At 43.4% G+C, this 26,902-nt stretch overlaps 4 protein-coding genes across 4 annotated transcripts; 2 read left to right on the top strand and 2 right to left on the bottom strand.

Annotated features, from left to right (window-relative positions):
* Positions 1–153: 153 nt before the first annotated feature.
* On the top strand, positions 154–5,482 carry LOC136443325 (actin-binding protein IPP-like). The gene is made up of 7 exons (XM_066440515.1): positions 154–325; positions 681–847; positions 1,236–1,342; positions 1,758–2,670; positions 3,029–3,249; positions 3,891–3,996; positions 4,433–5,482. Exons 1-7 carry the CDS (start codon positions 177–179, stop codon positions 4,549–4,551), a joined length of 1,782 nt encoding a protein of 593 aa, XP_066296612.1. The 5' UTR covers positions 154–176; the 3' UTR covers positions 4,552–5,482.
* A 1,102-nt stretch (positions 5,483–6,584) lies between these two features.
* LOC136443326 (uncharacterized) lies at positions 6,585–11,888 on the bottom strand. Its single transcript, XM_066440516.1, has 8 exons — positions 11,508–11,888; positions 10,643–11,021; positions 10,018–10,218; positions 9,480–9,619; positions 8,038–8,198; positions 7,455–7,572; positions 7,011–7,130; positions 6,585–6,844 (listed from the first exon to the last, which is right to left on the bottom strand). The coding sequence occupies exons 1-8, from the start codon at positions 11,565–11,567 to the stop codon at positions 6,731–6,733; spliced, it is 1,293 nt and encodes a 430-aa protein (XP_066296613.1). The 5' UTR covers positions 11,568–11,888; the 3' UTR covers positions 6,585–6,730.
* A 931-nt stretch (positions 11,889–12,819) lies between these two features.
* Positions 12,820–16,097, bottom strand: LOC136443242 (transmembrane protein 222-like). The gene is made up of 6 exons (XM_066440403.1): positions 15,909–16,097; positions 15,233–15,317; positions 15,059–15,090; positions 14,727–14,820; positions 13,894–14,024; positions 12,820–13,482 (listed from the first exon to the last, which is right to left on the bottom strand). Exons 1-6 carry the CDS (start codon positions 16,073–16,075, stop codon positions 13,404–13,406), a joined length of 588 nt encoding a protein of 195 aa, XP_066296500.1. The 5' UTR covers positions 16,076–16,097; the 3' UTR covers positions 12,820–13,403.
* Positions 16,098–16,349: 252 nt separating this feature from the next.
* LOC136443241 (transcription factor 19-like) lies at positions 16,350–26,584 on the top strand. Its single transcript, XM_066440402.1, has 8 exons — positions 16,350–16,530; positions 16,970–17,165; positions 19,487–19,609; positions 20,029–20,192; positions 20,754–20,863; positions 23,919–24,212; positions 24,670–24,794; positions 25,752–26,584. The coding sequence occupies exons 1-8, from the start codon at positions 16,448–16,450 to the stop codon at positions 25,854–25,856; spliced, it is 1,200 nt and encodes a 399-aa protein (XP_066296499.1). The 5' UTR covers positions 16,350–16,447; the 3' UTR covers positions 25,857–26,584.
* The last annotated feature ends 318 nt before the right edge of the window (positions 26,585–26,902 follow it).

Below are 26,902 nucleotides of genomic sequence, written 5' to 3'. Positions count from 1 at the left end.
GCACTAAAAGTTCAACATTAATTGTCACAGAAGTACGCTTCTACCATTGATTTGTTTATTTGTATCATAAAATGCTACATAATAGCCTTGAATATGCTATAAAAGTAAAATCTTAATATTTTCATTCACAAAGTATCCCTTATCTATAATAGAATGGTCCACATTCAGAGTGTCAGATGTTGACAACAATGGCGGCCGCAGGAGGCGGTAGAGGCGTCACTGGAGATGAAACTCTACATTTCCACGCCGACTGGCACTCCAAAAACGTGCTAAGCCAGTTCAACAAGCTTCGGGGACGGCGGGAATTCTGCGACGTGGAATTTAGGTACCAAACAGCTTCTCTTCTTCTGTAAAACGGACCGACGTCAGGGTAAAAATATCCGTTCGTTCAGACCCTTGAAGTTGAAGTGCCTAGATATCTGCACATATAGGTCATCAAGTCTCCTTGCTAGCAGGGTATATGTTTAAAGGGAGGGGTTGCTACCACCCCTATGCTCGAACACGGGACCCCCATTTTACGTCATTTCCAAATGACATGTGCAGCTCCAACCGAGACGTCCTAACCCCAGAACGGTCAAACGAATCACGGTCAAAATTTATGTTGATTGTGCACCGCTATCGTTCAATCGAGACTTTTCAATGATTCAAAGATTGTATTGTCATGTGTGTGTTTTTTTCAGCGTTGGGACCTCGCTGTTCCCCGTGCACCGCGCCGTGGTCGTGGCCTGTTCCCCGTACTTCGCGGCGATGCTGGGCGGGGGGATGAGCGAGGCGCACCGAGGACAGGTGGAGCTTCACGCCGTGGAGCCGGAGGTGTTCAACATGCTGCTGGACTTCATGTACACAGGTAAACAACGCGTTTGTTTGTGTGTGTTGGTTGGTGGGTGTGTCTGTCGATCACTTGTTTGGGTGGTAGCTGACTGGAAGGCTGTTTATTTTCAAATCTACTTGATTTTTGGTTATTTAATTGATGAATTGGTTAGTTGGTTACTGTCTGATTTGTTGGTTGGTAGGTTAGTTGATTGGTCAGTCAAGTGCAAACGTTTATGGTTGACTGGTTGGTTGGTTGCCTGGTTGGTTGGCTAGTTATTTTATACTGGTTAGCTGGTTGAATGGTTGCATGCCTAGCCAATTAACGTTACATTTACAAAGGGAATGAATAATTGTGTTTCATTAATTATGTTACAGTACCTGTAAATGTTAACGGTTTAGTGTATGATGTTATCATCCCCCAGGTTCCATTGACGTGACTGTCGGCAATGTTCAAGACCTCCTGGCAGCAGCCGACATGTTTCAGCTGCCCGACGTCATCAGTGCCTGCACCAGTTTTCTCCGCTCTCAGGTTTGTTTGAGACTGAGTGTCTCAGACCCTCTACTGACATTAGAACTTGTCACAGTAGAACCAGACTTCATTGCTGTTTCTTTCTTGGTTTTCTTCATTCTGATGACTACTTTATGAATCAGGTTGATAAGTCACTACTAGTAGATAATTAAGTTTTTGCACACAACCAGTAACGTTACATGATCACCTACCACCATTTTGTTGACCTTGATCTGTCACTTACCTCAGGGTAATAATGACTGGTTCTACTTCACTGCAGCTACAATGTAGGTGTCACTGTTACAGTGTGATGCAGTCCCAATTTAACGGTGACCAAAACATTGGCAGATGATTAAATACTGGTTGTGTGCATAGAACTTAGTTATCCAGGTAAACAACTGTTTGTTTGTTTGTTTGTTTGTTTGTTTGCTCCCAGCTCCATCCGTCCAACGCCATCGGGATCTACATGTACGCGGAGGCACACGCCTGTGAGGACCTCTGCTCCGCCAGCCTCGCCTACATCCAGTCCCACTTCACCCAGGTCACACGGGAGGAGGAGTTCTTCAACGTCTCCAAGGATCTCCTGTCTGAACTTCTGTCCAGCGAGGATCTACATGTGGAAAACGAGTATCAGGTCTTCACCAGTGCCATGTCATGGATAATGTACGACGTCACAAAACGGCGACGGTTTGTTTACGACATTCTGTCTCCCGTAAGGTTCCCTCTCATTTCTCCCCAGTGTCTCTCAAAGTACCTGAAGCATGTCCTGACCGACTTGAGTCTCCAGATCGTCTTACAGAAGTTGTTTGAAGACTACAACATCATCTGTAAACCCGGCAGGCCTATCTTAAGGCCATTGAAAAACTTTGGGTTCGCCAAACCGCGTCGGAACGCTCGCAAGTTTCTGTACGTGGCGGGAGGGTACACGAGACTTCCGGGGGAACGGTGGAGCGACAGTCACACCATCAACATGGCGGAGTGTTACGACTCGTTCAGTCAACGGTGGAGCTTCCTCCCGCCGCTGAACTACTGCCGCAGCGGGCACGGGATCGCCGTGCTGCACGGGAAAGTCTACGCGGTCGGCGGGGAAAGTGACTCGCTAATCTATGACAACGTGGAGTGTTTTGATCCGGCGGTGAACCGTTGGACAATCGTCCCGTCCGTGATGACCGTGCCGAGGTGTGGACTTGGCGTCTGTGTTCTTCAGGACGCGATCTACGCGATCGGCGGCTGGGTCGGGTCGGAGATCGGGAACACGATCGAAAGATACGACCCTGAGGTCAAGAAGTGGGAGGTCGTTGGGAGAGTAGAGACCCTGAGGTTCTGCATGGGGGTTACGGAGATGGATGGTAAGATTTCAGATGCACCAGAAATACCTGGCTGGGGTGTTCTGTTAAAACGTGGGTTCAATGGAAGAAGGTAACAAGCTCAAGAAGGTTGAGCAAGAATAAGGGCAACAGAAACCATGTAAAATTTACAAACTTTAACCCCACACAAAGTTTACATCAAGCTTTTCACACCCTCCTGATTTTTTTGAGTCTGATATTATTGGACCTTAAATAGTTAAGTCTCTTTCTCATATTTTAACAACACACTATGGATCCAGAGATTCATTCAAACACATGACATAATCTTTATTTTCTGTTCAGCATGTTAAATGTGTTGCCTGCAGTTTGTCACCAGCCAACATGCACCATTCCTCTCCAGGCTTCCTGTATGTTGTGGGTGGCATGAGTGACCTGGGGTCAGAGCTCAGGAGTGCCGAGTTCTACGACCCCGTAACGCAAGACTGGACACGACTGCCCGACATGAAGGAGCGTCGAGCATACGTGGGGGTGGGGACGCTGGGGGGGTGTCTGTATGCCGTGGGGGGGTGGAATGATCAGAAGGAGGCTCTCAGGACTGTGGAGAAGTACTCCCCAGTGGAGGTATTGTGCATTTATTTGTTTGTTTGTCTGTTTGTTAGGGAGTGTACTTGGGGAAAGTCTGGGGGTGTACAGTGTGTCTGTATCTGTATTTATATAGCCGGTATAACTGCCGTTTGGCATAACACACCAGCTGTGCAGGCACGCAGCGCGGCAGCAGCTGGTTATATTATTACACTGAATGGCCTGGTGGCTCATTGATGTCCAGTGGGTTAATTGAATATTTGGATGATCGTAAAACAAGATACTTCATATCCTATCATCTATAATGAGAGATTAGGGTCAGGAAGGGCCTCCTAGCTAAACAGGCTTCTCAAGAGTTTTCTTTAGAAGGAGGCAGTGGTGGTGGCACTGTGAGTGTTAACTGGTCATGATGGGGTTCTGAAGTTGCTCTGCATGCAGAATTGGCTTGCATTATAATGAAAGAAGACCTTTATTGTACATTCGTGCCCCGAGGGGCTAGATACAGGTCATTTAACATAAACCTAACTAACATGTAAGTGACATAAACAGTGAAATATATACAGTACTTGGTTTAAACATACATGGTAGATTAAATTGATAAGCTAAGCTAATATACTAGTACACATTAAGTAGATCCAGTTTGTAGTAACTTCATAGCTGTGATTATTCCCCGTCCCCAGGACAAATGGCGGGAGGTTGCCCCCCTGTCCACAGCGCGAGCAGGAGCCTCTGTAGCCGCCATCAACAACATGCTGTACGTGCTGGGGGGACGATCGTCCACCAGAGGTGGGAAAAATTTGAGCAATCCATGGAAAGATCTCATAACATTATCATGATTTTTAAATTTTCTTTGTAAAACAGTTAATGATATACCCGCAACAAATCTTGAACCGATCCTTTGTCATTCCTCAGAAATACATTCAAAACTGCCCAAGAAGACCACTTGGGGGACTGATGAAATATGGTCCTTTGGGCAAGCGGTCAATATACATAGGATTCTTCATATGTCAATAGGACCATCAAAAATTGGTCATCACATTGGCCAGTTGGCCCTTATGTAGAGGTGGTCATTCGCACATGTTTGACTGTATATCAATGGCCAGGTGGTCTTTATGTAAAGGTGGTCACTAGTGTAGGTTTGACTGTAAGTTCATTTGAGTTCGATGATGTTCGTCTTTAACTGTTGCCTCAGCATTTATTCCTGACTGTCCCCTCCCCCCAGGCTATGCTGCTCCCGTCACACTGAACACCGTTGAGTGTTACGACCCGGACACAGACACCTGGCTGCAGCTGGGAACCATGGCAACCAGCAGGTGTGAGGCAGCTGCAGCTGTCACCTGAGCACACCTGGTTGCCATGGAAACGAGCAGGCGTGAGGCAAACACCTGCACTAATCACCTCTTCATCGCTATGTAATATGTGCAATGTAAAGACTGTGAAGACTGGCGTTTTGCAAATAATGGGCACATTTATCAAATGTAAACAATACTCCTATGTTTTTCATGACAAATATTTAACCCTTGACAGAACAAAGTTCGCTACTTTTCAGGAGCTTTCGAGACTTTCTCAGTCTCTTCTTCAACCCGGTGATCTTGTCTTGGAGTTCTCCTGTCACATGACTGTTGATGAAGACTATCACATTACAAGAGAAAGCTATAAACAGGCTTGAGATAGATGCAATCTGTCCCTTCTTAATTAAGGTGCTATGTTATCTACTATTTCAGGTGCTACATACACCGATAGTCTATTGTCTAGTCTATAGGCTACTTTAGCAAAGAACAGTGTATGAGATACTCAGGATATGAAATATTCTGGTTTATTGAGAATCTTATGATTGTACATAAGAGCTACACGGTAATATTCTTGATCCATCCCTATTCTATATGTGCAATATAAAGACCATAAACCCCAGGGGTTAGGTAATGATGGAGACATTTCATTTAATGTAAAATGGAATATATTCAATCACACAGTCCCTCACTATCCATTTTAACATCTGCAGTTTTTCCCCGTTGTGCGAGGGTGGGGTTAGACGTCTTTGCACTTTGGATGCGGAGACCTCCAGATGCTTTTGTCCAGTGGGTTTTCGTTAAAAATGCTGAGATGGTGAATTTCTTCCTTAATGTCTCACTGATACAGTAACAAAGAACAAGAACAGTGTATGAGATACTCTGGTTTATTGAGAATTTTCTGATTGTACAAGGCCCAGCTTCCCATGACCACTTCCACATGCCATTCAGGCTGTCTGCTGAGAGTGCAATAAACTATTTTTGTAATATACAAGTGGTCTGCTTGACTGTTCTTGTTATGTAACACCTGAAAGAAAGTCAATACTATTTGTAGACAGGAATGAAATCCTTGGAATTCATTAACACAAACATATAGCTGTCTACAGCACATATTGTAACTGCTATTATTTAACTTTAAAGAATGATTTGAATCTTTGGAATCATTTGAATCTTTAGAAAATTGTCACATAAAATATAGATTCATGAGTATACAATAATGTCTACTGTAAGATATCAAATATGTTGCACCAATTTAGATAAACATTCTACAAATATAAGTTAATAAAAAAGGATGCAGCTGTATATAAATTAGTAACTTTTTCATGTATACCAGTGCATTTACCTAATACAATACACAAATGGCTTGCATCTGCAAAAAATCATAACAATACAATGTCATCATGACCAAAAATGTCAAAAGAATAATACTAGGAGGAATACTAATATGTAAACTTAACTATGGTATGATTGTCTACAGTGATTATATGACACCAGAATATGAATAAGTTATTGTTAAACAGTCATATAAATATGTCAACAGCTTTCCAACTTAAAGTGTTTGAAAAAAGTACCTCAGATTTTGCACTAGTGTGTTTTTCAACTATAGTTGATAAATAACTTGCACTTGAAAAATAATTCTAATGCCAACATTTCACCCAAGGAAAATTAAATAACTTGCATCCACACATACAATAACACTTCCACAATTAAATTTGAGCTGAAGAAAAAGTATTGCCACTCTATCTTTAAATATTCTTTTTCTGTTAACCCTTAAATCAATTCTGTAATTGCACCAGCTCTCAGTACATAACCAGGTATATACACATGTATAATGTAGTACAATAGTTTGGTGAGACAACATTTGTCAGTATGGCTCAACATATTTTCCAGACTTAGTTACTAGCTAGCAGTTTTTACAAAAAGTCACATAGTTCATAAAGTCCTTGAAAGTGATGCAAAGAGCCAAAGTTCACTCCATCCAAGTACGAGCTATAGTGAGTATGAAAAACACATGCAGTTATCCTTTAGACATGTCTTAAATGCATGTTTCAAGGCCAGGACCAGTCTTACCCTAGGTGTGCAGAGGGCTATGCAGACAGGTGTTTTGACAGGTGTGACAACAGGTGAGCGAGGTTCAGGCTGGACTGTACACTTGCTTCAGGGCCAGGACCAGTCTTACCACAGGTGTGCAGAGGGCTGTGATGACAGGTGTGTTGACAGGTGAGCGAGGTTCATGCCGGACTGTACACCTGTTTCAGTGCGAGGACCAGTCTCACCACAGGTGTGCAGAGGGCTGTGATGACAGGTAAGCTGTAGTACTGCAGGTAGTAGTTCACATCCCTCACCTGAAAATGTAAAAATAAAATGCCCCAAAAGTATCTTTCACAGAAGAAAGTTCACAAGAAGCAAGAAAGAAACATTCACAATCTGTTTGCTGGAAAAAAATACACAACATTTTTAGACTCATATTCTATTAAAGACACTATGGATTCTTAAAGACATCAGTCTCACCTGTAGGATTCCTAAGATGCTGAGTACCCCTGGTGAGGTGGGCGGGGTGCAGCGGTACTGCCAGTACCTTAAGACACTGTGGTACCTGCTCAAGTCATGGTCAAGGAGGACCAGGTCACCCTGCAGACACAGAAGAAAGAAATTTTCTATTTACTACCTTCTGGTACATTTTCACTGACCGAGTATAGCAGTGTAATCCCAATATGAAACGGGAGAGGGTGAAAAAAAACCTGACAACCATATATATATGCCTGCTGCCTACCATAAAAGGGTTGTTTTACACACACACACACACACATGATCATGTACACAAACACACACGCACATAGACACACACACATACGCACATATAAACATATTGTACAACAGTACAAATACATCATCAAAATGCTCCTGTCTTTACTTACTACAAGGAAGATTTGATCTGTAAAGAATTGAACTGACCAGTTCTTCGCTGAGTTGGTACACGGTTGTCTCCACAGTGGACTCCAGGTGCTGGGCAGTGGTCAGCAGTTTCAGGCCAAGCAACGTCCACACACCGGTCACTACTAGCAGGGACACCCTAAATACAACATGGCAGTGGTCAGCAACATCCACACACCGGTCACTACTAGCAGGGACACCCTAAATACAACATGGAAGTGGTCAATGTCTACACTAACCGGTCACTACTAGCAGTGACACACTAGAATGCAAGACCAAATTGAAATAACTGAAATGGCAAAACAATTCTAGACATGTGTACAGGAATGACAACAATAACAATAGCTGTGTCCAGAATCTGCATCTGAAGTAGCAGGTCGAGTCATGATCATTCCTTGATAGAATGGTGCTGTGTAGTCATAAATTTTTGATATGTCCAAGTTTAATTCTTGCTGTTCAAACAAGTATATATATACTGTGGCTTTATCTAACATTGAACAACGCAGGCCTACTTTTGGAAGTAACAGTAACAGTCTATCATCAAATATATGGACTTTCAGGAGACAGTGACACAGAAAAGTTTGGAATTGGTTGAAATCCCTACCACAGCTTGATTCTCTTGGGTGTGAGCTTGCTCTTGGACAGCATGTTGTCCCCCAGGTAGTACAGCAGGGTGCAGATAGACAGCAGGTACAGCAGCAGGGACAGCTGGAACAACACAGGGGCCCCACCAACAGACACATGGAAGTCCTTCTCTATGGCATCCTGTTGGGGTTTAGAATATAGTATAACAGTATAGGCAATAGGCATGGAGTGTTAATGCTGTGAGCTTAAAAAACATGGACAGCAGGTACAGCAGGAGGGGAAGCTGAAACAGCACAGGGGCTCCACCCACGGAGACATGGAAGTCCTTCTCTATAGCATCCTGTTGGAGTTTAGAATATAGTATAACAGTACAGGCAATAGGCATGGAGTGTTAATGCTGTGAGCTTAAAAAACATGGACAGCCAGCAGGTACAGCAGGAGGGACAGCTGAAACAGCACAGGGGCCCCGCCCACGGACACATGGAAGTCCTTCTCAATGGCGTCCTGTACAGTAGGAGGAGTGTAAATGTAGTAGTCCAAATCCAATGTGTCAGCTTCTGCTACAGTGGTCTGGACACTCTGCAGCACTGCAGTCAGTTTTTCACTTTCTGTTTCATCAATCAGTGTAAATGGAAAGAAATTTTTAGTTAAGAAAGAGGTAGCCTGGAATCCAGACCTATTATAATTTATAGCTCCCGAGAGAGACTCGGGAGCTATGATAGGTCTGGATTCCAGGCTAAGAAAGAGGAACAGCAAGTATAGCAGCAGGAATAGCTGGAATAGCACAGGAGTGCCACCCACGGAGACATGGAAGTCCTGCTCTATGGCATCCTGTTGGGATGGAAAACATGTTCTTGAGGGACAAGTTGTAAGTAAGTAAGACAGCAGGATAGGCAACTGGCACATCATTGCTGCTCCTATCATGGCCGTACAGATCGCAGTCCTTAGGACGGGACGTTAAGCCGTGGTCCACTGTTCATTGTGCTTGTCGAAAAGAGCTAAGGGGAATTTCCTTGGTACAATGAACCTGTAAATACTGTACATAGCGTCTGTCTTCTCTGTCACGACCAGTGGAAGAGTAGCTCATCTGTTCATTGAGTTCATTTGAGCTAAACTGGTTCGAGATCCCTTTCCTTTCCTTACTAGTTGATACGATGGTAGTCCTTCTCTACAACCTCAGCGTAGGATAGAATATGACTTTGAATGTGGTGAGGCAGCACGACTAAAACTTTTGCCTTTTACTATTTCTAACATTAAGATTTCTGTCTGGATGAGTTTTGAAGTTGAAGTTTGACCTTTTCAGTTTTCTGAACATGATGCTTTAAATAGTTTGTCCAAGGAGGTTAGTTTGTTGCAATACATATGAAAATGAGGATGATGGTCATGTAAACAAAAGAGCCTTGCTGAACAGGAACCCAAAGAAATATTACCTAAGATTACAACAGGAGAAGTTGGTCTCACCATGAGGTTCCTGTAGTCTGTGTGCCACCTGAGGACAGACGTGTCAAACTGCTCCTGACCTCGGGTGACCTCCAGCTTGTGGTCGTCATAGAAACGACGTAGGTGACCGGTGAAGATGTGCAGTTTTCTGATCACATGACCTGTAGCAAAACAATGGTAGTGTGAATGTGTGTTTAGCTGGTCTATACAAATGGAGACATTTTTGGTACATGGATTCTTGCATCTTGTTTCTTGTGAGATTTTGATACTAGTATTGTTATGTGCAGTGGTATGACTGATCGTTAGTTTGCATACTAGGCTTGTTTTTGCATCAGGCAGGGGGTAGATTAGGCACAGACTGATAAGGGTTATAAAGACTGGTAGCCAGACTTAAGACTGTCCCTGATGGGGAATATGACTGGATGGACTGCATTTATATCTTGCATCATAAGTTATAAACCTCACAAGTCTTGCAAGGTTTATAACTCATAGGCTAGAAGGTTTCATGTAACTCAAGGTCATGACGTCAGGATGTCCTTGACCTGAGTTGACCCCTCACCATGCAGGTAGCTGAAGAGCGCCTGCACCACCAGGACGAGCCCGACGCACCACGTTGTCAGGGCAACCGTTTCCCGGCGCGTCAGCCGCATGTTATCCATCTGTGGCCAGAGCGACACACCGCCGCCAACGCACAGGCTCGCCGCGTTCGACTTCGCAGCATGGTGCTTCTTTTCCAGCAGTCTCTGCTTTGTCTTCAGGGCTGGAGGGAGACAGATGGTGAAAAAGAAGAAGGGGAAATGAGGTTTCCCTGTGTTTTTAAATAAGTTTGAAGTTGAAACAAAATTAGTTGTGATACTGATAGTTAGAAGCATATTTGCAGTGTCATGAAAACAGTGAAAATAAAACCCTTGCAAACATTTCAAGAATCATAGTACAGGATATAGAACTTAGAAGAAGCAGCAAGTAAAGAGCGCAAGGGATCAATCTTCTAGGCTAAGGGGTCTTGATATTCAACTACTACTAGATCTTCCGAAGACTGACTACGTATACTGACAAGATGGTATTTGCTCTTGAGTTTTTGAGGTAACCAACACCTAGCGATATCTCTTAGTTCCTCCAGTGCCAAGACAATCTTGAGTTTCAGAAGAAACAGAACAAAAGGAAACACGGCAGTTCCTGTCCACCTGGGGTATCTCTGAGTCTCTGTAACACCGGGCTGACTTTATCCTGGGTGTCCAGCGCCTGCTGTCGTCTCTCCTCCAGCCTCCGCTTGATGTCCTCCAGCACCCGGGGGGTCATCCCCAGGGGGGTCGGGGTCGGAGGGGGGTTGGGGGTGCGCAGGGGGTCAGCTGCAGGGGGCCCCCTGGGTGTCAGGAGCGGGCAGGCCTGGGGGGTGTAGGGGAGGTTGACTGGAGGGGGTCCCCTCGGGGTGAGCGGGGGTCGTCTCAGGGGTGTTGTTGTTGTCGTTGTTGTTGACCGGTTGCCATAGTTACTGTGGTTGCCATGGTTACCAGGTACAGGTTTGAGGATGGGTTTTGGGCCCAGAATTGGTGGTTTGTAACCCTATATAGAGAAGAGAAACATGAACTTAAAACTTAACTTGCACCTTATCAATTTCTGTTACATTCTACCAATTCTAGCAAGTGTTCCCTGTAGTCTAGTTTGAAGAGCTCCGCATACACATAATCTCCAAGCAGATCGTTTGGGACAAAATCGTGACGGTTTATTTCTTCATTTAGAAATACATTTGTAAACCGTCTAATTTCTTAGTCTAAAGAAATAAACTCATATGCATGGATATCCAAGGGGGCTGTGCATAACCGTTACGGATCTTGCACTGGGCGCATGCACATGATGCAGTCAGAAACCGTCCCGCTGTGGATCCCATTGTCTTCTTGGAGATTAACATGGATTACCCCAGTAATGCCGACCCACAATATTGACAAAACTTTCAGTTTCTCAGCAACAAACAAGATTTCCCGCCAGACGGCAGCCTAGGGCCAGTAGGGGCATTTCTAACGTAAAGAAATTATGATCTGATTTTGTCACCTTATTTGGAGCCTGGTTCTCGTCCCCTCCGACATGTCTGGTCCTCAAGGTCATCGACATCTCTGTCCGTAAGTCTGGGTCGAGACAAATCTTTCCTCAGAAAAGTCTTTTGGGATTTGCAGATCTCGAGTACGTGGGCGGAACCCGGAAGTTCTTATTTGCTAACGTTCGTAACGCACTGACTCGCTCAAAACAACGGGACGTTGTCTGCTTACAGCCTTGAAAAGAGATCTAAAAGTCATCTCTAACTCATCCCTGTAACTTATACAACACTATTACACACAAAATATGAACATCTACAGCGAAAATGAAGTATTTCTGATCTAAACATAAAACCTGGCCGAATCCGGGTTCAAAAATGGCGGCTTACTTACGATTACCCACAATGCACCAGATGGGTTGACATAAAACCAGAAATCTCAAAGTCGACCCCAGAATGATCGTCTGGTAGTCACTCGGTTTTGTAACTTTTAACTGAAGTTTATGCTTCAAATGTCCTGGCGTTCAAATATTTGTTCAGAAAAGTCTGCAATGAATGACAACGGTTTATAGGTTTGTGAGTTTCCCCTTGAATTCATTTCATAGCTGTAGGTGTGTGAGGTGTATTAAAATAAGGACATTCTATAGAAGATTATATATAATGACCTTAATAAAAAAAATCCTATAACATTAATCCTATTTCAAGCTAAATGATTATTTTTGCTGTTTAAACTTGACAGTACTTATAGTGACTTTTCCACTCTTCCAATAAAGTCTAGCAACTAGGCACAGTACAAAAGAGGGCAGAAGGGAGAGAGGAAGAGAGAGAAATATATGTATACACCATGCAAAATTAGATTTCAAATATCCCACATTTTATTCATTATTTACCACAGATAAAGACCTTCTATTTGCTATGCATGAACTATCCTGTATCTGCTATCCAAACATGTGGTGCCAAAAGCAGCAATGCTGTCTGGGCTCCTGAACTATTGTACTGTTGCAGCTTCAATAAAATAAAAGTTTCACATATCATAGAGCATTTTAATACTACGTAGATAAGTACACAAACTGTTTTACTCTTTCCAATATTTCTATACAAACAATTGAAACTCAAGCAACCCAAACTCAACGTCTAGGGTAAACTGCAGCCATTTATTGCAATATTCTTTTAGATATTTACACTTCATTCATTTCATAAGGAATTGTAGATAGTTCTTCAAACAAAAGACACATGCATGTATATACATTTTATTCTTTTACAATGTACACAACACCAACTCTAACTTTGGAAAATCATTTCCCCAATTACAGAGCAACTAATTTGGAAATCAAAAGAGGATATTCTTCCTTTTCTGATAAAACCTCCTTGATCTATCATATCTTAACTTTCTGCAAGGAGGCCTTGTTTTCTGTTATAACATCATGTTACTTCATGGTAGAGATACCTCATTGCTAATGCCTTAATAAATGTACAGTCACTCGATATTTTCTTGGCTTTTTTGAAATTTTGAAGTAAAAATCTAACAAGTGATCGAGATGGAAACAGAGGGTAGAGAGGACAACTTGCATTTGGCAATATTCACCCCTAGAATCTGTGAAACTGTGTATACCAAGGTGCAAACTTCTTCTCACACTCAGAAGGCAAGTAGTAGTGGACAACCACAAGCCAACCGTACACACTCGTGCCACATCTTCAGAAAGGATGCTGTAGCCCACACCTAGACATGTTTTGCCTTGTGTGTGACTTTCTCAATGGTCAGAGCTGGACTGAGCACAAGTACAATGTGTTGTCCATTACTACTTGCCTTCCCCTCAGACTCTGTTTTCAAGTTGATCTCCTAGTTCAGCATCATTCTCCCTAATCCAAGAACAAACCAATTAGACTGGTGTAGCACAAAGTGGAAGATGACTTGTTCAGACGAGCAGCACGAGAGTGACAACACCTCCGCCCAGGATTAGGAACGGCAGCCACGTCTTGAGGAAGGCGCAGACACTGGAAGGAGGAACAGAGACGTTAAAGGAATGATCAGAAGGAATTGGTGTTAGTCTTGGTAATCTTACTGGAGGGTTTTATGCATACCAAAATTTTCAGCTCTTAAGTTCATGAAGATGTACATTAGTACACTGATGCAATGAGGTGTCCATTTCAACATTTTACACATTATGTAATATTTGACTCTCTTCAATCATAATAACTGAAAATTTCCAACCAACTTGTGATACGCAGAAGACCTTCCAGTGGAAATATTAGAAAACCACTTATTAAAACAAGCGCCTAACGGGCATGCAAAATAAAAACAAATCACACATCTGCTTGGAGCTGAGTACCTGGATACCTGGGAATTTGGTGTGTTACGAGAAAGAGTAGTGGTTATATCAGCTATACAGATACATGTACCATTACCTGACATATCTGCCATAGATCAGCATGAGAAAGCACAGTTTGACCATGTTCCAGGACATGCTCCTGTCGTACTGCATGGTGTTGAGCGCCAGTGCAACGTGGGAGTGGCAGTTGTCACAACACAGGTTGTGCTGAAGGGGTGGAAAATAAAGAAATTTGTGAAAACTATGGCTACAAACTTACAATATTTAGCTGTGCAGATAGCAAAATAATCATTCTCAGATGTTAAACTGGAAGTTGTCATAAAACAGGCTGTGCTGTAGGTGAGAAAAATTAACATACAAATATAGAAACCTTTTAGTAAAAACTACACAGTGCATAGATCTTAGCTGTGCTGATATTAAAATAATCAGACTCAGGTGTGAATTGGCAGTTGTGACAGAACAGGTTGTGCTGGGAAGAGATCAGCAGATATCCACCACTACTATTGGGTTTAATTTGAGATACACCTATAGCTGGAATTTTGTCTGCTATTCTTCCACTGGACTTAATCTAGGGAAGGTGTGGTGGTGGTGGTTCTTCCATGTGGCTGTTCTTTACTATAGGCCTGACAACTACCAGCATCACCTCTGATGATCGATGAAAGACTCCAGTTTGTCCATGGGCCAGATGAGATATCAGCAAATTTTCCTTATGATTTTTAATAAGTAGTGTGTCTGAGAAATATATTCTGTGTCTAAGGCTATCATATAAAAACATATTCCTCAGACACCCTACTTTTTTAAAATCTTAAGAACAATTTGCCACCTCAGGTGGCACTGATAAAATTTTGAGGTCTGGCCCATGGACTAAGTGTACACATGAGGGTTCAGAACACCAACACATGTACTAACCATGCGATGTTTGTATACTTCTGAAGCATCCCCCACTGCTGTGTCCCAACCCTTTGTTCCTCCCTTTGCTTTAGAAGGCTTCAGGGTCCAGTATCTGTGGAAGGGAAGACAGCATTAGACCCAACATTTACATTTGTAACGACATGTCTAAACTCACCACTAGTAGCAGTATCTCCCTACTATCGGACAGTAAAGTCTGGCTCACAGTAAAACATCTGCGTAAAAACTTTATGTAAATTCAAAAAGTCTACATTTTGATTCAAAACTAATTATTTCGGATAATCATCTAACCAAACTTTGCCAACTTGGTACAAGAGACTGTTGGAACTTACTTTGTAGGTCTTCCAAATGCCATGTGATCCTCCTGCATGGAAATACAATGAGAACAGGAAAGATTAAATGAAAGCTTCGACAGAATTAAAGATATTTGAATGTGGTGTAGAGATGACAAATAAAATACATGTACTATGGTACAAACTAAAAACTAAGGACGAAGCGTTACTTACCGACACGTAGTACGGCCCTGCGAAGTCCCTGATGACCCCAGATGACATGGCGATGCCCATGTGGCCGATAAAGGGGAGCATCCACCTGGGGTTCACGGAGAAGGAAAAGAAACATATTAACGACTTTTCAAAAATCATGATTATGATGATACAAAAATGATACGGTACAAGATGGTCAACTGTAGCCTGGGTGCCATCCTATTTCTACCGGGGCTCCAACACTAGGGTAGCGAGTGTAGGAGCCCCGGTAGAAATAGGATGGCACCCAGGCTAGGTCAACTGACACTATAGCTTGTTTTGTTATCTTTTTACATCAAAATATCTGCAATTCAAAAATTCCCTGAATATTTGTTTCGTTAAAAAGGGGCCGGATCCCAAATATGTTTTTATATGCCTTACATTATAGTTGCAACCTTATCTTGTTATGACATCATCATCATCATCATCATCATGGCAGAGTGTCATCCCTCCTGAGATGAGATGGAACCCCTCCCTTGACTGAAACCATTTTTTTCTCTCTTGCTAGTCTTGGTTATGTATGAATCATAAATCATAATTCCAACCCCTCCCTCCAAGGAGATTTCCCCTGAAACCTCCAGCTCACTCCTGAACGTCGCGTCGGTGGTCTCTTGTTGTCATGTCAGATCAACCTCACAACACCACCACCCAAACTCACGTGAGTAGCGGGATGGGAGTCCAGACGATGGCGTACGGGTACCGGCAGCGCTTGTGGTCCACCTTCTCCCCCAGGATAGCGAGCTCCGGGTCGTCTGAGGCCATGTCTCCGCAAGGTTTGCAACTTTCCGGGTTCCGTGGTTCGACTTCGACTTCTACCGTCGCCATTTGCAATATGGATTAGTCCACGTCAGGAAAGGAGAAGTATACTATTTTGAAATAGTGACTTAATTAACTTTGTACACTTAAAATGCTTTAAGAAAACTAACAAAAAAACGATATACACAAGTAAAAGAAATTATTCAAGTAGAAATGTGATATTTTTGGCACAAGTTTGAAGATTTTAGGATTTTGACAAATACCCTCTCAAAAAATAAATGAACTATTCCAAGTAAGGTCAAAGGTTGTATTTAATTTATGCAAAGGGACGCGCCATTTTTCAAAGCTTCTGTGGCCGTGGTTTCATTTAAAGACTGCATTTTCCACCGCTAGAGGCGGGGAATCTGCATTGTTTAACGTTAGTCTGTTTGTCTATGAACCATGGCAGCTGCAGAAGGTCAGGTTTACCGCCTCAGACGGGTGGGAAAGGCGGCGAGCAGGCCGGATGTGCGGGACGTCTTTCGGTAAGTCTCACTCTCGCGCCAGGTTGTGGTGCTAGTTTTGCACTTTATTTTTTTATTTTCAAAAGTTCGTATGTCTCAAAACTGATTTGACCTTTGAATGGGATAAATTTTCTTTCTTTTTTGTTGCTCTCCCTGTATAAAGATCATTTTGAGGAGATTGCTGCATTGATCAATGGAAAAAAAGCAACTAGGGGTCACTGGAACACACACAAAAAAATAAGTTATCACAAAAATAAATTATTGCCTAATGTAAATAAATAACAAATCATCCAAAATTATAGTCCAAATAGTCGGGAATATGTCCATCAGCATTCTAAATCACTGGTCTTCAAGCTTGTTTTGAAAGTTCATTGCATCTAATTAAATATGTAACATCACATAGTCGTTATATTACTTATTAGAATGTTTTGCTTCAACATGTCTAGCTTTACCTCTCCAGGCTCCCGTCCACCCCCAAAGCCCTGCAGATCGGGAGGAACCCAGCGGAGGCTGACGTGTTCATCGACTCTAAGGTCCACACAGCGCTGATCTCACGCAGACATGCAGAGATCCGCATAACACAGGACGGACAGGGGGACTCCGTCTACGATATAACAGACAGGAGCGTCAACGGAACCTACGTTAATGATATCAGGGTGAGGATATCATGATCAACTTTTCATTTATCTATACTATAATCAGATGAAAAGTTTTTCTTTATCAAGCCATCTGTTTGATAATCATTCAAGCAGCCCACGAATACAAGTTACAAGTCATATACATGATGTAGACATAGCATTATTTATGTTTATAGGGAGACCAAAACATTCAGATTTTCCCTTTGAACTAAACTCCCTAAATAAAGTAAGGTTAGTATGTTGATATGTTGAAGTCTTTATCAAAAGGTAACAGATAAACAGATGGAATTGATATAACTTAATGAATATTTAGCATCCCCGGGTACAATTTTTATGAATGGTGGGGAACAATGCACCATTTTCAAGTCCTCTATTAGAGAAGATGTTTTCTTCACATAGAATGCACTGTGTCTGTTACGTTGATGAAGGTTAGACATCCAGGTAATAAGATACGCCAAAAATAATTACTCAAGCAACTGGATAAGATTTTGAAACAGTCAGACGTTTCAGACAGTATCCACTGTCTTTCGTCAGTGACTAACGATAGGACTGAGAACACCAGCTTTATACCAAAACTCTGAATGGATATGTTAATGACACACTTGCAGACAGAACCAAACTCTCCGTGGACCACATATGTGAACTGCTAGACCTCTGCCTAGGGTGCACTTATTTCACTTACAAACAACAGTTTTTCCAGCAAGTGCACGGCTGTGCTATGGGGTCACCGGTATCGCCCATTGTTGTGAACCTGTATATGGAGAAGTTTGAGAACAAAGCCCTCAGTACTTTCAATGGCCCTCCCCCAGCAAACTGGTTTCGCTATGTAGATGACACTTGGTGTAGGCTAAAGAAGAGAGTAGCTGATGACTTCTTTGACCATATTAACCAGGTAGATGACAACATCAAGTTCACACAGGAGTCGTGTCAAAACAACATGCTCCCCTTCTTAGACACCAAAACCATCATAGAGAAGGATGGCAACCTTCAGTTCGAAGTGTACAGGAAACCGACCCACACTGATCAATATCTGGCCTTTGATTCCCATCACCCTTTGGAACACAAACTAGCAGTGATTAAAACTCTCTTCCATCGAGCAGACAATGTCATTACCTCAGACGAAGCAAAAACAGAAGAACAAAGACATCTCCGTGTGGCTCTAGCCAAGTGTGGCTACCAAAATTGGACCTTCAACAAGGCCCTCAAACCTTCTGACCAGTCTAAGAAAACACTCAAGTGCAGACCATTGACCAACAGAAACAAGGTCAACATTACCATTCCCTACGTCCAAGGAGTATCGGAAAAACTCAGACGTATTTTCCAAAACTTCAACATTGCCACTAACTTCAAACCTCACTCAACTCTCAGGCAGAAACTAGTCCATCCAAAAGACAGGCCTGAAAAAGGCATCAAAGCCAATGTCATCTACGAACTGAAATGTGAGGAACCGAACTGCAATAACATGTACATTGGGGAGACAAGTCGACCACTAAAAGAAAGGTACAAGGAACATTGCAGAAAGAGCGCTAACCGCTACTCCTCTGCCATTTACCACCATCTAAAACACAACCAGGGACACTCATTCAATTTCGAATCCACGGACATCCTAGATCGTGAAGAACGCTGGTTCGAACGGGGAATTAGAGAAGCAATATATGAGAGGATGTACAACCCCGCCCTCAACAGGAAAGGCGGTCTACGCGTTCAACTTTCAGGCACCTGGGATAATGCACTGCCCACCACCCCCCACCCCCGGACAAGCAACATTTAGTTACTGTACTAGAACAACAGTAGCTAATTGAACTATTGGCATAACTTTGTCTTGAATTAATCTTCTTTTTGAAGACTACTTCAAGACATCCTAAATTGTCTTTACCTCATTAACATATCCATTCAGAGTTTTGGTATAAAGCTGGTGTTCTCAGTCCTATCGTTAGTCACTGACGAAAGACAGTGGATACTGTCTGAAACGTCTGACTGTTTCAAAATCTTATCCAGTTGCTTGAGTAATTATTTTTGGCGCACTGTGTCTGTTCCTTATATACATGTACATACTAATCTCCAAGCGGATCAAATGGTCGCAATGACCGTATCCAACTGGCAAATATTAAAATGAGTTTTTATTGAGACCGGAGCATAATTTTCTTGTTAACTGCACTTCTATTGTACTGTACAGAACTGGGCATCGGTGCCATATTACACCAGCTTTATTGGTCTCTACACAAGACAATAATAAAAACTCCATTTGCCAGTTGGATACGACCATTGCAACCATTAGATCTGCTTCGAGATTATATTTACACGAGGTAACACCCCATTTTTGCCCCCCCCTCCCCCAGTTGAAGCCGCGAACCTATCACAGACTGCAGGAAGGCGATACCGTCACGTTCGGTCACCTCAAGGCCGGCACCGTCCAGCCTGGTCAGCGGGCTGTGCAGGCAGGGTCAGAGTTCAAGTTCAAGGTCAGGATGATTTGTTGTTGGCCCCAAATCGTCTCAGTCTATAATTGATTAACCAGGTTCTGTACTTCACATATCAAGGGTGTGCCACACAAAATACTGAAGTCTTCAGACATGTTACCAGATTGTTTTACATCAAGGGCTGTACCATAGTTGATATCTACATGTAGTGTGCGCCACATGGAAACTGTGTGCTGTTGTGTTTAATATAAGGTTGATTACGATTGTGTTTGTGTATTAACCTTCTACCTACTGCCTAACACCGGTTATGAATGCAGATTTGGTGCCAAACGGCTATCTTAGCAGGCTGAAAGTTAAACGCTCCAGGATTACATATTACATCAAACAACTTGTCAAACCTTTTTTTTTAAGAACTGTGAGATCACTGCATGACTGCATGTATATTTTTCATTACTCTTTAGTTTGAGAAGTGCAGGACACCAGCGGACGATGTTGACAGCAGAACGGACTCAGAGACACCCACTTTGTCTCAGCTGGAGAAGTCAGGAGACATGGAGAGGGGAAACGGGAGACAACTCTTCCCCTCGGTACCAAGTCCTGACGTCCTGCAGGATATATCCAACTGGTGGGGACGGTTATAAAGATTTTTATTTATTCATTTTTCAAACTTCACAGAAGGAAATCTGAGAGGTGTTGGCAACAGGATCGATGCATTCTTTACAAGGCCAACACCTCCAGAGTACATTTAAAAACAAATAAAGAATCATCACTAATATGATATCACAACACATTCAAGAAATGACAATAAGAACAATAATAACTATTTTCATGCACCAACTAAAGCACTTACCAAAACAAGCTTTTGATCAGTCTTCTGATCCTTCTCAAGATGAAATGACCCAAAGCCTATGTCACATGACCTGAAATGAAGGGTTGGTAAGCGCTTCATTTTATGTACAGAAATAGTGTATGAAATTGTTTTTATGTCAGTTAGTCAGTTACCATAACAGATGACCTTTCATTCCAATGGAAAGAAGGGTTTTGTTGCTCTTCATTTGTTGTTGTTGTTTGATTTTATGGAGGATGGATCTACCTGGACAACAGAAATATTTGTCAATGAGACTACAGGTCTAATGGTGAAGATGACTATTGGTCTTTGGTGGTTAAACCTCTTGTACCATTCCAGGGTTCAGAAGTCGAAACAAGTCCACACAGACCCAGCAGAGGGGGGAGGGCAGATGGAGACTGGAACAGCGACTAGCAGTTCCACAGGGCTGAGTCAGTTCAGTGTAGAAGGTAAGACTGGACACAGTGTTCCTACACACACATTGTATGAGGCTTAGAGCCTGGAGAAGATAAATAGTTTATACATTATAATGACCATCTACTCTAGGTAACATTTCTTCAGGCTTCTGACAGGTCTATAAAATTATTGCAAGGTTTTATGTACATGTGTAACGAGCAAAGTCGTTGTGTCGAACGGGACCGGCCGTTCGATATTGTAACGAGCAAAGTCGTTGTGTCGAACGGGACCGGCCGTTCGAATATAGAACGGCCGATCCCGTTCTATCATTTGAATAAACAGTTGTTTGAGAGGATTCAACATATGCAGTCGTGTCTGTACTTGTGTCCGTGTTTCTCGACTTCTCATATTGGTGGCAGCGGTGGTTGCCGTTTTCGAGCGGCCGAACCCACACCGAGGCCATCCTTGGCCAGCTGTTATGCCGCCCGAGTCAAGAGGCGCTGCCCCGGGCACGCTTACCTAGCAACATGCTAGTACTGTCCGCTTACCGTGCCATGTCAACCTGACCCCGGCCCGCCACCACCCAGCCTGCCAGCCGACCACGTCTACCATGTACCCAGACTTCTCTGCTTGCCATCGCTGAGGCCAGAGACCAACAACTTTGCCGCAAGGATGCCCCCGCGGTTGGCCATGTGTCCAGCAGACGACGCTGTCGTCTTCCTGCCCCATCGTGCCGAACGACGCAACCTGACTCAGTCCGACTACCCGTACGACGAAGACCCCGCGCTGCCCATGCGTGTCTCCAGCCTTGAATGACCACCAGTGCAACCTTTTGCCGTGAACTGTAAAAGTACTTCTCCGTGTACCCGGCCCGACCACTGAACTTTGTGCAACATCTCGAACTTTTGTGGTGTATTTCTAACAAGGAACTGTAACACGATGTCCGGGTACGAACTCGCCTGGTGGAATCTTCGTAAGCCTACGGGTAACGAATCCATCTGGTGGATGTTATGTTGTATATATTGTTGTGTATTGAGACTGGTGTGATGCTTGCCTAGGTTGAACTGATGCCTGCGGGACGACCCTCCTAGGAAAATCTACCTCCGAAGACTCGTTTGCCCTTTTAGCCTCAGAACCTGCGCGGTTGCTGATTGCCATGGAAACGATGTCACTGTATTTTGTGTCTTGAAAATCGAAAATCTTCGTGCCTAAGTAGAATATTGATGCCTGCGGGGCGACTACAAGGAACAATGTGAATTTCAAACCGCACTGAGGGTGTGATGTTGAACGAAGAAGACAGTTTTTGTTGTTTAATGTCCGTGCTTTGAAGTACTTATGGTCACGGGCGTCTTGATAAACATCAGCGCCGATCACAATCTTGACTATGTAGGTAGATACGCATTTGAGGGCAAATGCCACGGTTGGGGGGGAAGAATGTAACGAGCAAAGTCGTTGTGTCGAACGGGACCGGCCGTTCGAATATAGAACGGCCGATCCCGTTCTATCTTTTGAATAAACAGTTGTTTGAGAGGATTCAACATATGCAGTCGTGTCTGTACTTGTGTCCGTGTTTCTCGACTTCTCATATTGGTGGACTAGCGGTGGTTGCCGTTTTCGAGCGGCCGTACCTGCACCGAGGCCATCCTTGGCCAGCTGATATGCCGCCCGAGTCAAGAGGCGCTGCCCCGGGCACGCTTACCTAGCAACATGCTAGTACCGAGTCCGCTTACCGTGCCGTGTCAACCCGACCCCGGCCCACCGCCACCCAGCCTGCCAGCCGACCACGTCTACCATGAACCCAGACTTCTCTGCTTGCCATCGCTGAGGCCAGAGACCAACAACTTTGCCGCCCAGATGCCCCCGCCGTCGGCCATGTGTCCAATAGACGACGCTGTCGTCTTCCTGTCCCACCGTGCCGAACGACGCAACCTTACTCAGTCCGACTACCCGTACGACGAGGACCCCGCGCTGCCCATGCGTGTCACCAGCCTTGAATGACCACCAGCGCAACCTTTTGCCGTGAACTGTAAAAGTACTTCTCCGTGTACCCGGCCCGACCACTTAACTTTGTGCAACATCTCGAACTTTTGTGGTGTATTTCTAACAAGGAACTGTAACACGATGTCCGGGTACGAACTCGCCTGGTGGAATCTTCGTAAGCCTACGGGTAACGAATCCATCTGGTGGATGTTATGTTGTATATATTGTTGTGTATTGAGACTGGTGTGATGCTTGCCTAGATAGAACTGATGCCTGCGGGACGACCCTCCTAGGAAGATCTACCTCCGAAGACTCGTTTGCCCTTTTATCGTCAGAACCTGCGTGGTTGCTGATTGCCATGGAAACGATGTCATTGTATTTTGTGTATTGAAAATCTTCGAACTGATGTGTGCCTAAGTAGAATATTGATGCCTGCGGGGCGACTACTAGGAACATTGTGAATCCTCAACCACACTGAGGGTGTGATGTTGAACGAAGAAGACAGTTTTTGTTGTTTAACGTCCGTGCTTTGAAGTACTTATGGTCACGGGCGTCTTGATAAACATCAGCGCCGATCACCATCTTGACTATGTAGGTAGATTCGCATTTGAGGGCAAATGCCACGGTTGGGGGGGAAGAATGTAACGAGCAAAGTCGTTGTGTCGAACGGGACCGGCCGTTCGAATATAGAACGGCCGATCCCGTTCTATCATTTGAATAAACAGTTGTTTGAGAGGATTCAACATATGCAGTCGTGTCTGTACTTGTGTCCGTGTTTCTCGACTTCTCATACATGTACATTATTTATTACCTTCCTGATAAAGCTTATTTGTCCTGTACTGTACATTTTTGTCATGGACACCTTAGAAAGAAGAATGTCAATGTTGAAGACAACTGAATAGATACTGTAGATGTAGAATTGTTTGCAATGGTTTTGTTTTCACATTTCACACCTCTCCACTGCAAAACAAAAGTAACCAAGAAAATGCATTCCCATTATATATAATGTACTACCTTATTGTTTCAACTGTGAACTTCAAAAATCCCAAAAATAATTTGTCCTCCTCCTGCAAAATTAAATCCCTGGAAAGATTTGTGAATTTTCAGTAACAAATTATGTGATTACAGATGAAGACAACGACAGTGACTCAGAGATCTTCAGCATCGCCGCGACGTTACAGATCCCCTCAGACAGCGACTCCGACTCCGACATTTTCTCCCCCACGAAAAAGCCACGAACTTCAGACGACAAGAGTTTGGAGAACGTCAGAAGTGATTCTGAATCTCCCAGAGCTGTTTCCATGGCAACAGCTGTTCCCATGGCGACTAGCCCAAGTCCTATAATTAAGCCCAGAGAAGTGCCTGATAGCAAGGTCTCATCAACAGTCAGTAACACCAAGAGAAAAAGAAGACCCACTGCAGGTATGTATGGAAAAGGGCATTTTCATCAAATTTGCAGAGTGCATTTGTACATGATATACACTAAACGGTAGTGTGCAGTTGGATCACAAGCATGCTTAAAAGTTAAATGGATTAGTAGTACAGTATCTAATATAAACCTCATTCTGCCCAACACAAAAGTAAACCGCTCTCTGCAACAAGGCACTCAAAAATATTAGTCATTTTCTTATCCTCCCTACAGATTTAAGCACCCTCTGGCAGAACATACGGAAACTGCAGTGCACAAGCACACACGCACACATACAGACACATACAGACACATACGCATACAACACATACGCACATGCACAACGCACGTGCACACTCGCTCACACACACAAACACACACCGACAAGAACACAAAAACAACATTTTCCTCTTGGGGTGAAGTAAAGATTAATGTAGTCCAGAATATTGAACGCTACTTTTCTCCATGCAGGTAAGACAGCTGCACCTGTGAAGAGAGGGAGATCCGTGAAGCCTAAACAATCAGGTGACCGTGAGGACTGGGGGCCGTGTGACTCCTTCGACTGCAGCAGGCCGGAGGGGGACATGCTCAGCTGGGTAAGGCAGACATGTACATGGGTAACAGTGAACAAACAAGCACTCTGACATCCACCGTAATGTACATTAAAGATCTTCAGGTTTTCATCTTCTTTCGTCATCTTTGATTGACGTCCAGTATGAATCTTTATGTTAGTAGTGCAATGCTGACATGTAAACGAATTTACAGTATGTAGTTTGGAAACTTGTCATGTCATCAGAAAGGAAGGAATTATGGAAATAACAACCTATTAGTACACTACAGTACCTATCCCGGATAGTATCCGTGATTGGTTTCATTGGGTTTGTAAGTCATTGGATGACAATGTTCTCTGTTCGCAACCTGAGGAAGGTGACCATCTATTCACCGAAACGTTGCCTAGGTAAAAACACTTTGCTGTGTTAAAGTTAAAAGTTAAAGTCCTCCCCGCACCAGACGGTGCATAAGGCGGCGCCCATCTCCGTTTCGGTAGCCCTGGGCCACACAGCTTAACACTTCAGCGGGGGGCTAGTCCACTGGTAGTGGTGTGTGTTTAACTACCATACTCTTTCCCAAATGCTGAGTGCTAAGCAGAGAAAGCATTATGTACCATTTTTATAGTCTTTGGTATGACCCGGCCGGGGATCGAACTCACAACCTACCGTATGCAAGGCGAACACTCTATCCACTAGGCCATTGCACCGGTTAGGTAAAACACTTGGCTGTGTACAAATAACATTTCATTGGATGATTACAGAATCATAACTGACAAACCTCCTGTCCTCTGTAGGTCCAGTTTGACCATTGCCAGGCAATGTTTTGATAACCATCTGTCACCTTCCTCAGGGAAGGAAGTAAAACTAGTCAGTATTGCCCTGAGAAAGGTGACAGATGGTCACCGAAACATCGCCTTGGTAAAAACACTTGTCTGTGTACAAATAACTTTGTTACCAGATAATGACACAACTGATAACCCTCCTGTCCCCCTGTACATGTAGGTCCAGTGTGACCAGTGCCAGGCCTGGTACCATGTGGTCTGTGCCGGGTGTGACTACGACACGGTCAGACAGGAGACAGCTGCCTTCAACTGTGGCTGTTTGTGAATAGACACCAGATATCTCATTGTTTGGTTAGAATACAAGTAGTTTAAACATCATTTTGTTCATTCCCTGTAAAATGTACATTACATTAATATACATCGCAATAATACCAAGTAATAATGTCTGACATCTCACCAACCCTCAAACACACATAGTTGTATGAACTCTTGTATATAGCAAAGTGATGTGTAAGAATGTACAGGTCTACTTTCATAAAGCATTATAATAATTCTGTATCCCTTTTGTAACAGGCGTACATGTATAATGGTAGTGTATTTGAGTATATCACTGAAAGTATGTTCAGTTCAGGGCTATAAAACTGCATTACATTTTCTTGCCCTAAGAGACGTGCATGTAATCAGTGTCTAGAAAAGTTGTTAAGACTAACAAACGCTCTTAAGTGCTAATGTCTTAAAGATAAGCGTATAGGCATATGCACCTAAGGCAGACATTTGGGTAACTTGGTACAGTTATGAATGATTCCAGTGTTCTATAAGATAGACCCTGTCCAAGCCCTGAGGTCACCTGGTGACCCCTGTCCTGATGGAGGTTACATCCTTCTCAAGGTCATGGTGACCTTGAACCTTTCATCAGTCAGGCTTTGCCCTTTGACCTAACATTTGTTAATAGTTAACATTTTCAGTTTCAGACAGCCATGATAATAATTATTTGTTAATTATCATTTATTATTTGTTTCGTAATAAGAAAAAATACTACATGGGAAAATCCAACCTGTTCTGGTCATTCTTTGCCTTTGCTTGTTTTGTACCTGTATAAGATGAATGGACATTAACCCCTGTTGTCTACCGACCTTCCCTTCATACATCTGCTTGGAGAATGGACACTTATCGTACATTAATCCGCCGGGGTACACTTTGAAAAACAGTTAAGTTTGAGAGATCTCTAGTGAATGATGCTGGGGACGTTGAGTTGGAAATATGTTTGGACGTAGCTTTTCAGGGCGGCAGAATTATGTACCCTGGTGGAATTATGTAAGTACATAGTAAGTCGTGGAGTGTGGAAGAATGTCGTTATCCACACCGTTACGA

This window comes from Branchiostoma lanceolatum, chromosome 10 (genome assembly GCF_035083965.1).
Source record: "Branchiostoma lanceolatum isolate klBraLanc5 chromosome 10, klBraLanc5.hap2, whole genome shotgun sequence".
Taxonomy (NCBI): domain Eukaryota; kingdom Metazoa; phylum Chordata; class Leptocardii; order Amphioxiformes; family Branchiostomatidae; genus Branchiostoma; species Branchiostoma lanceolatum.
The sequence above is the reverse complement of the archived record's forward strand: the minus strand, read 5'-3'. Positions and strand labels throughout refer to the sequence as shown.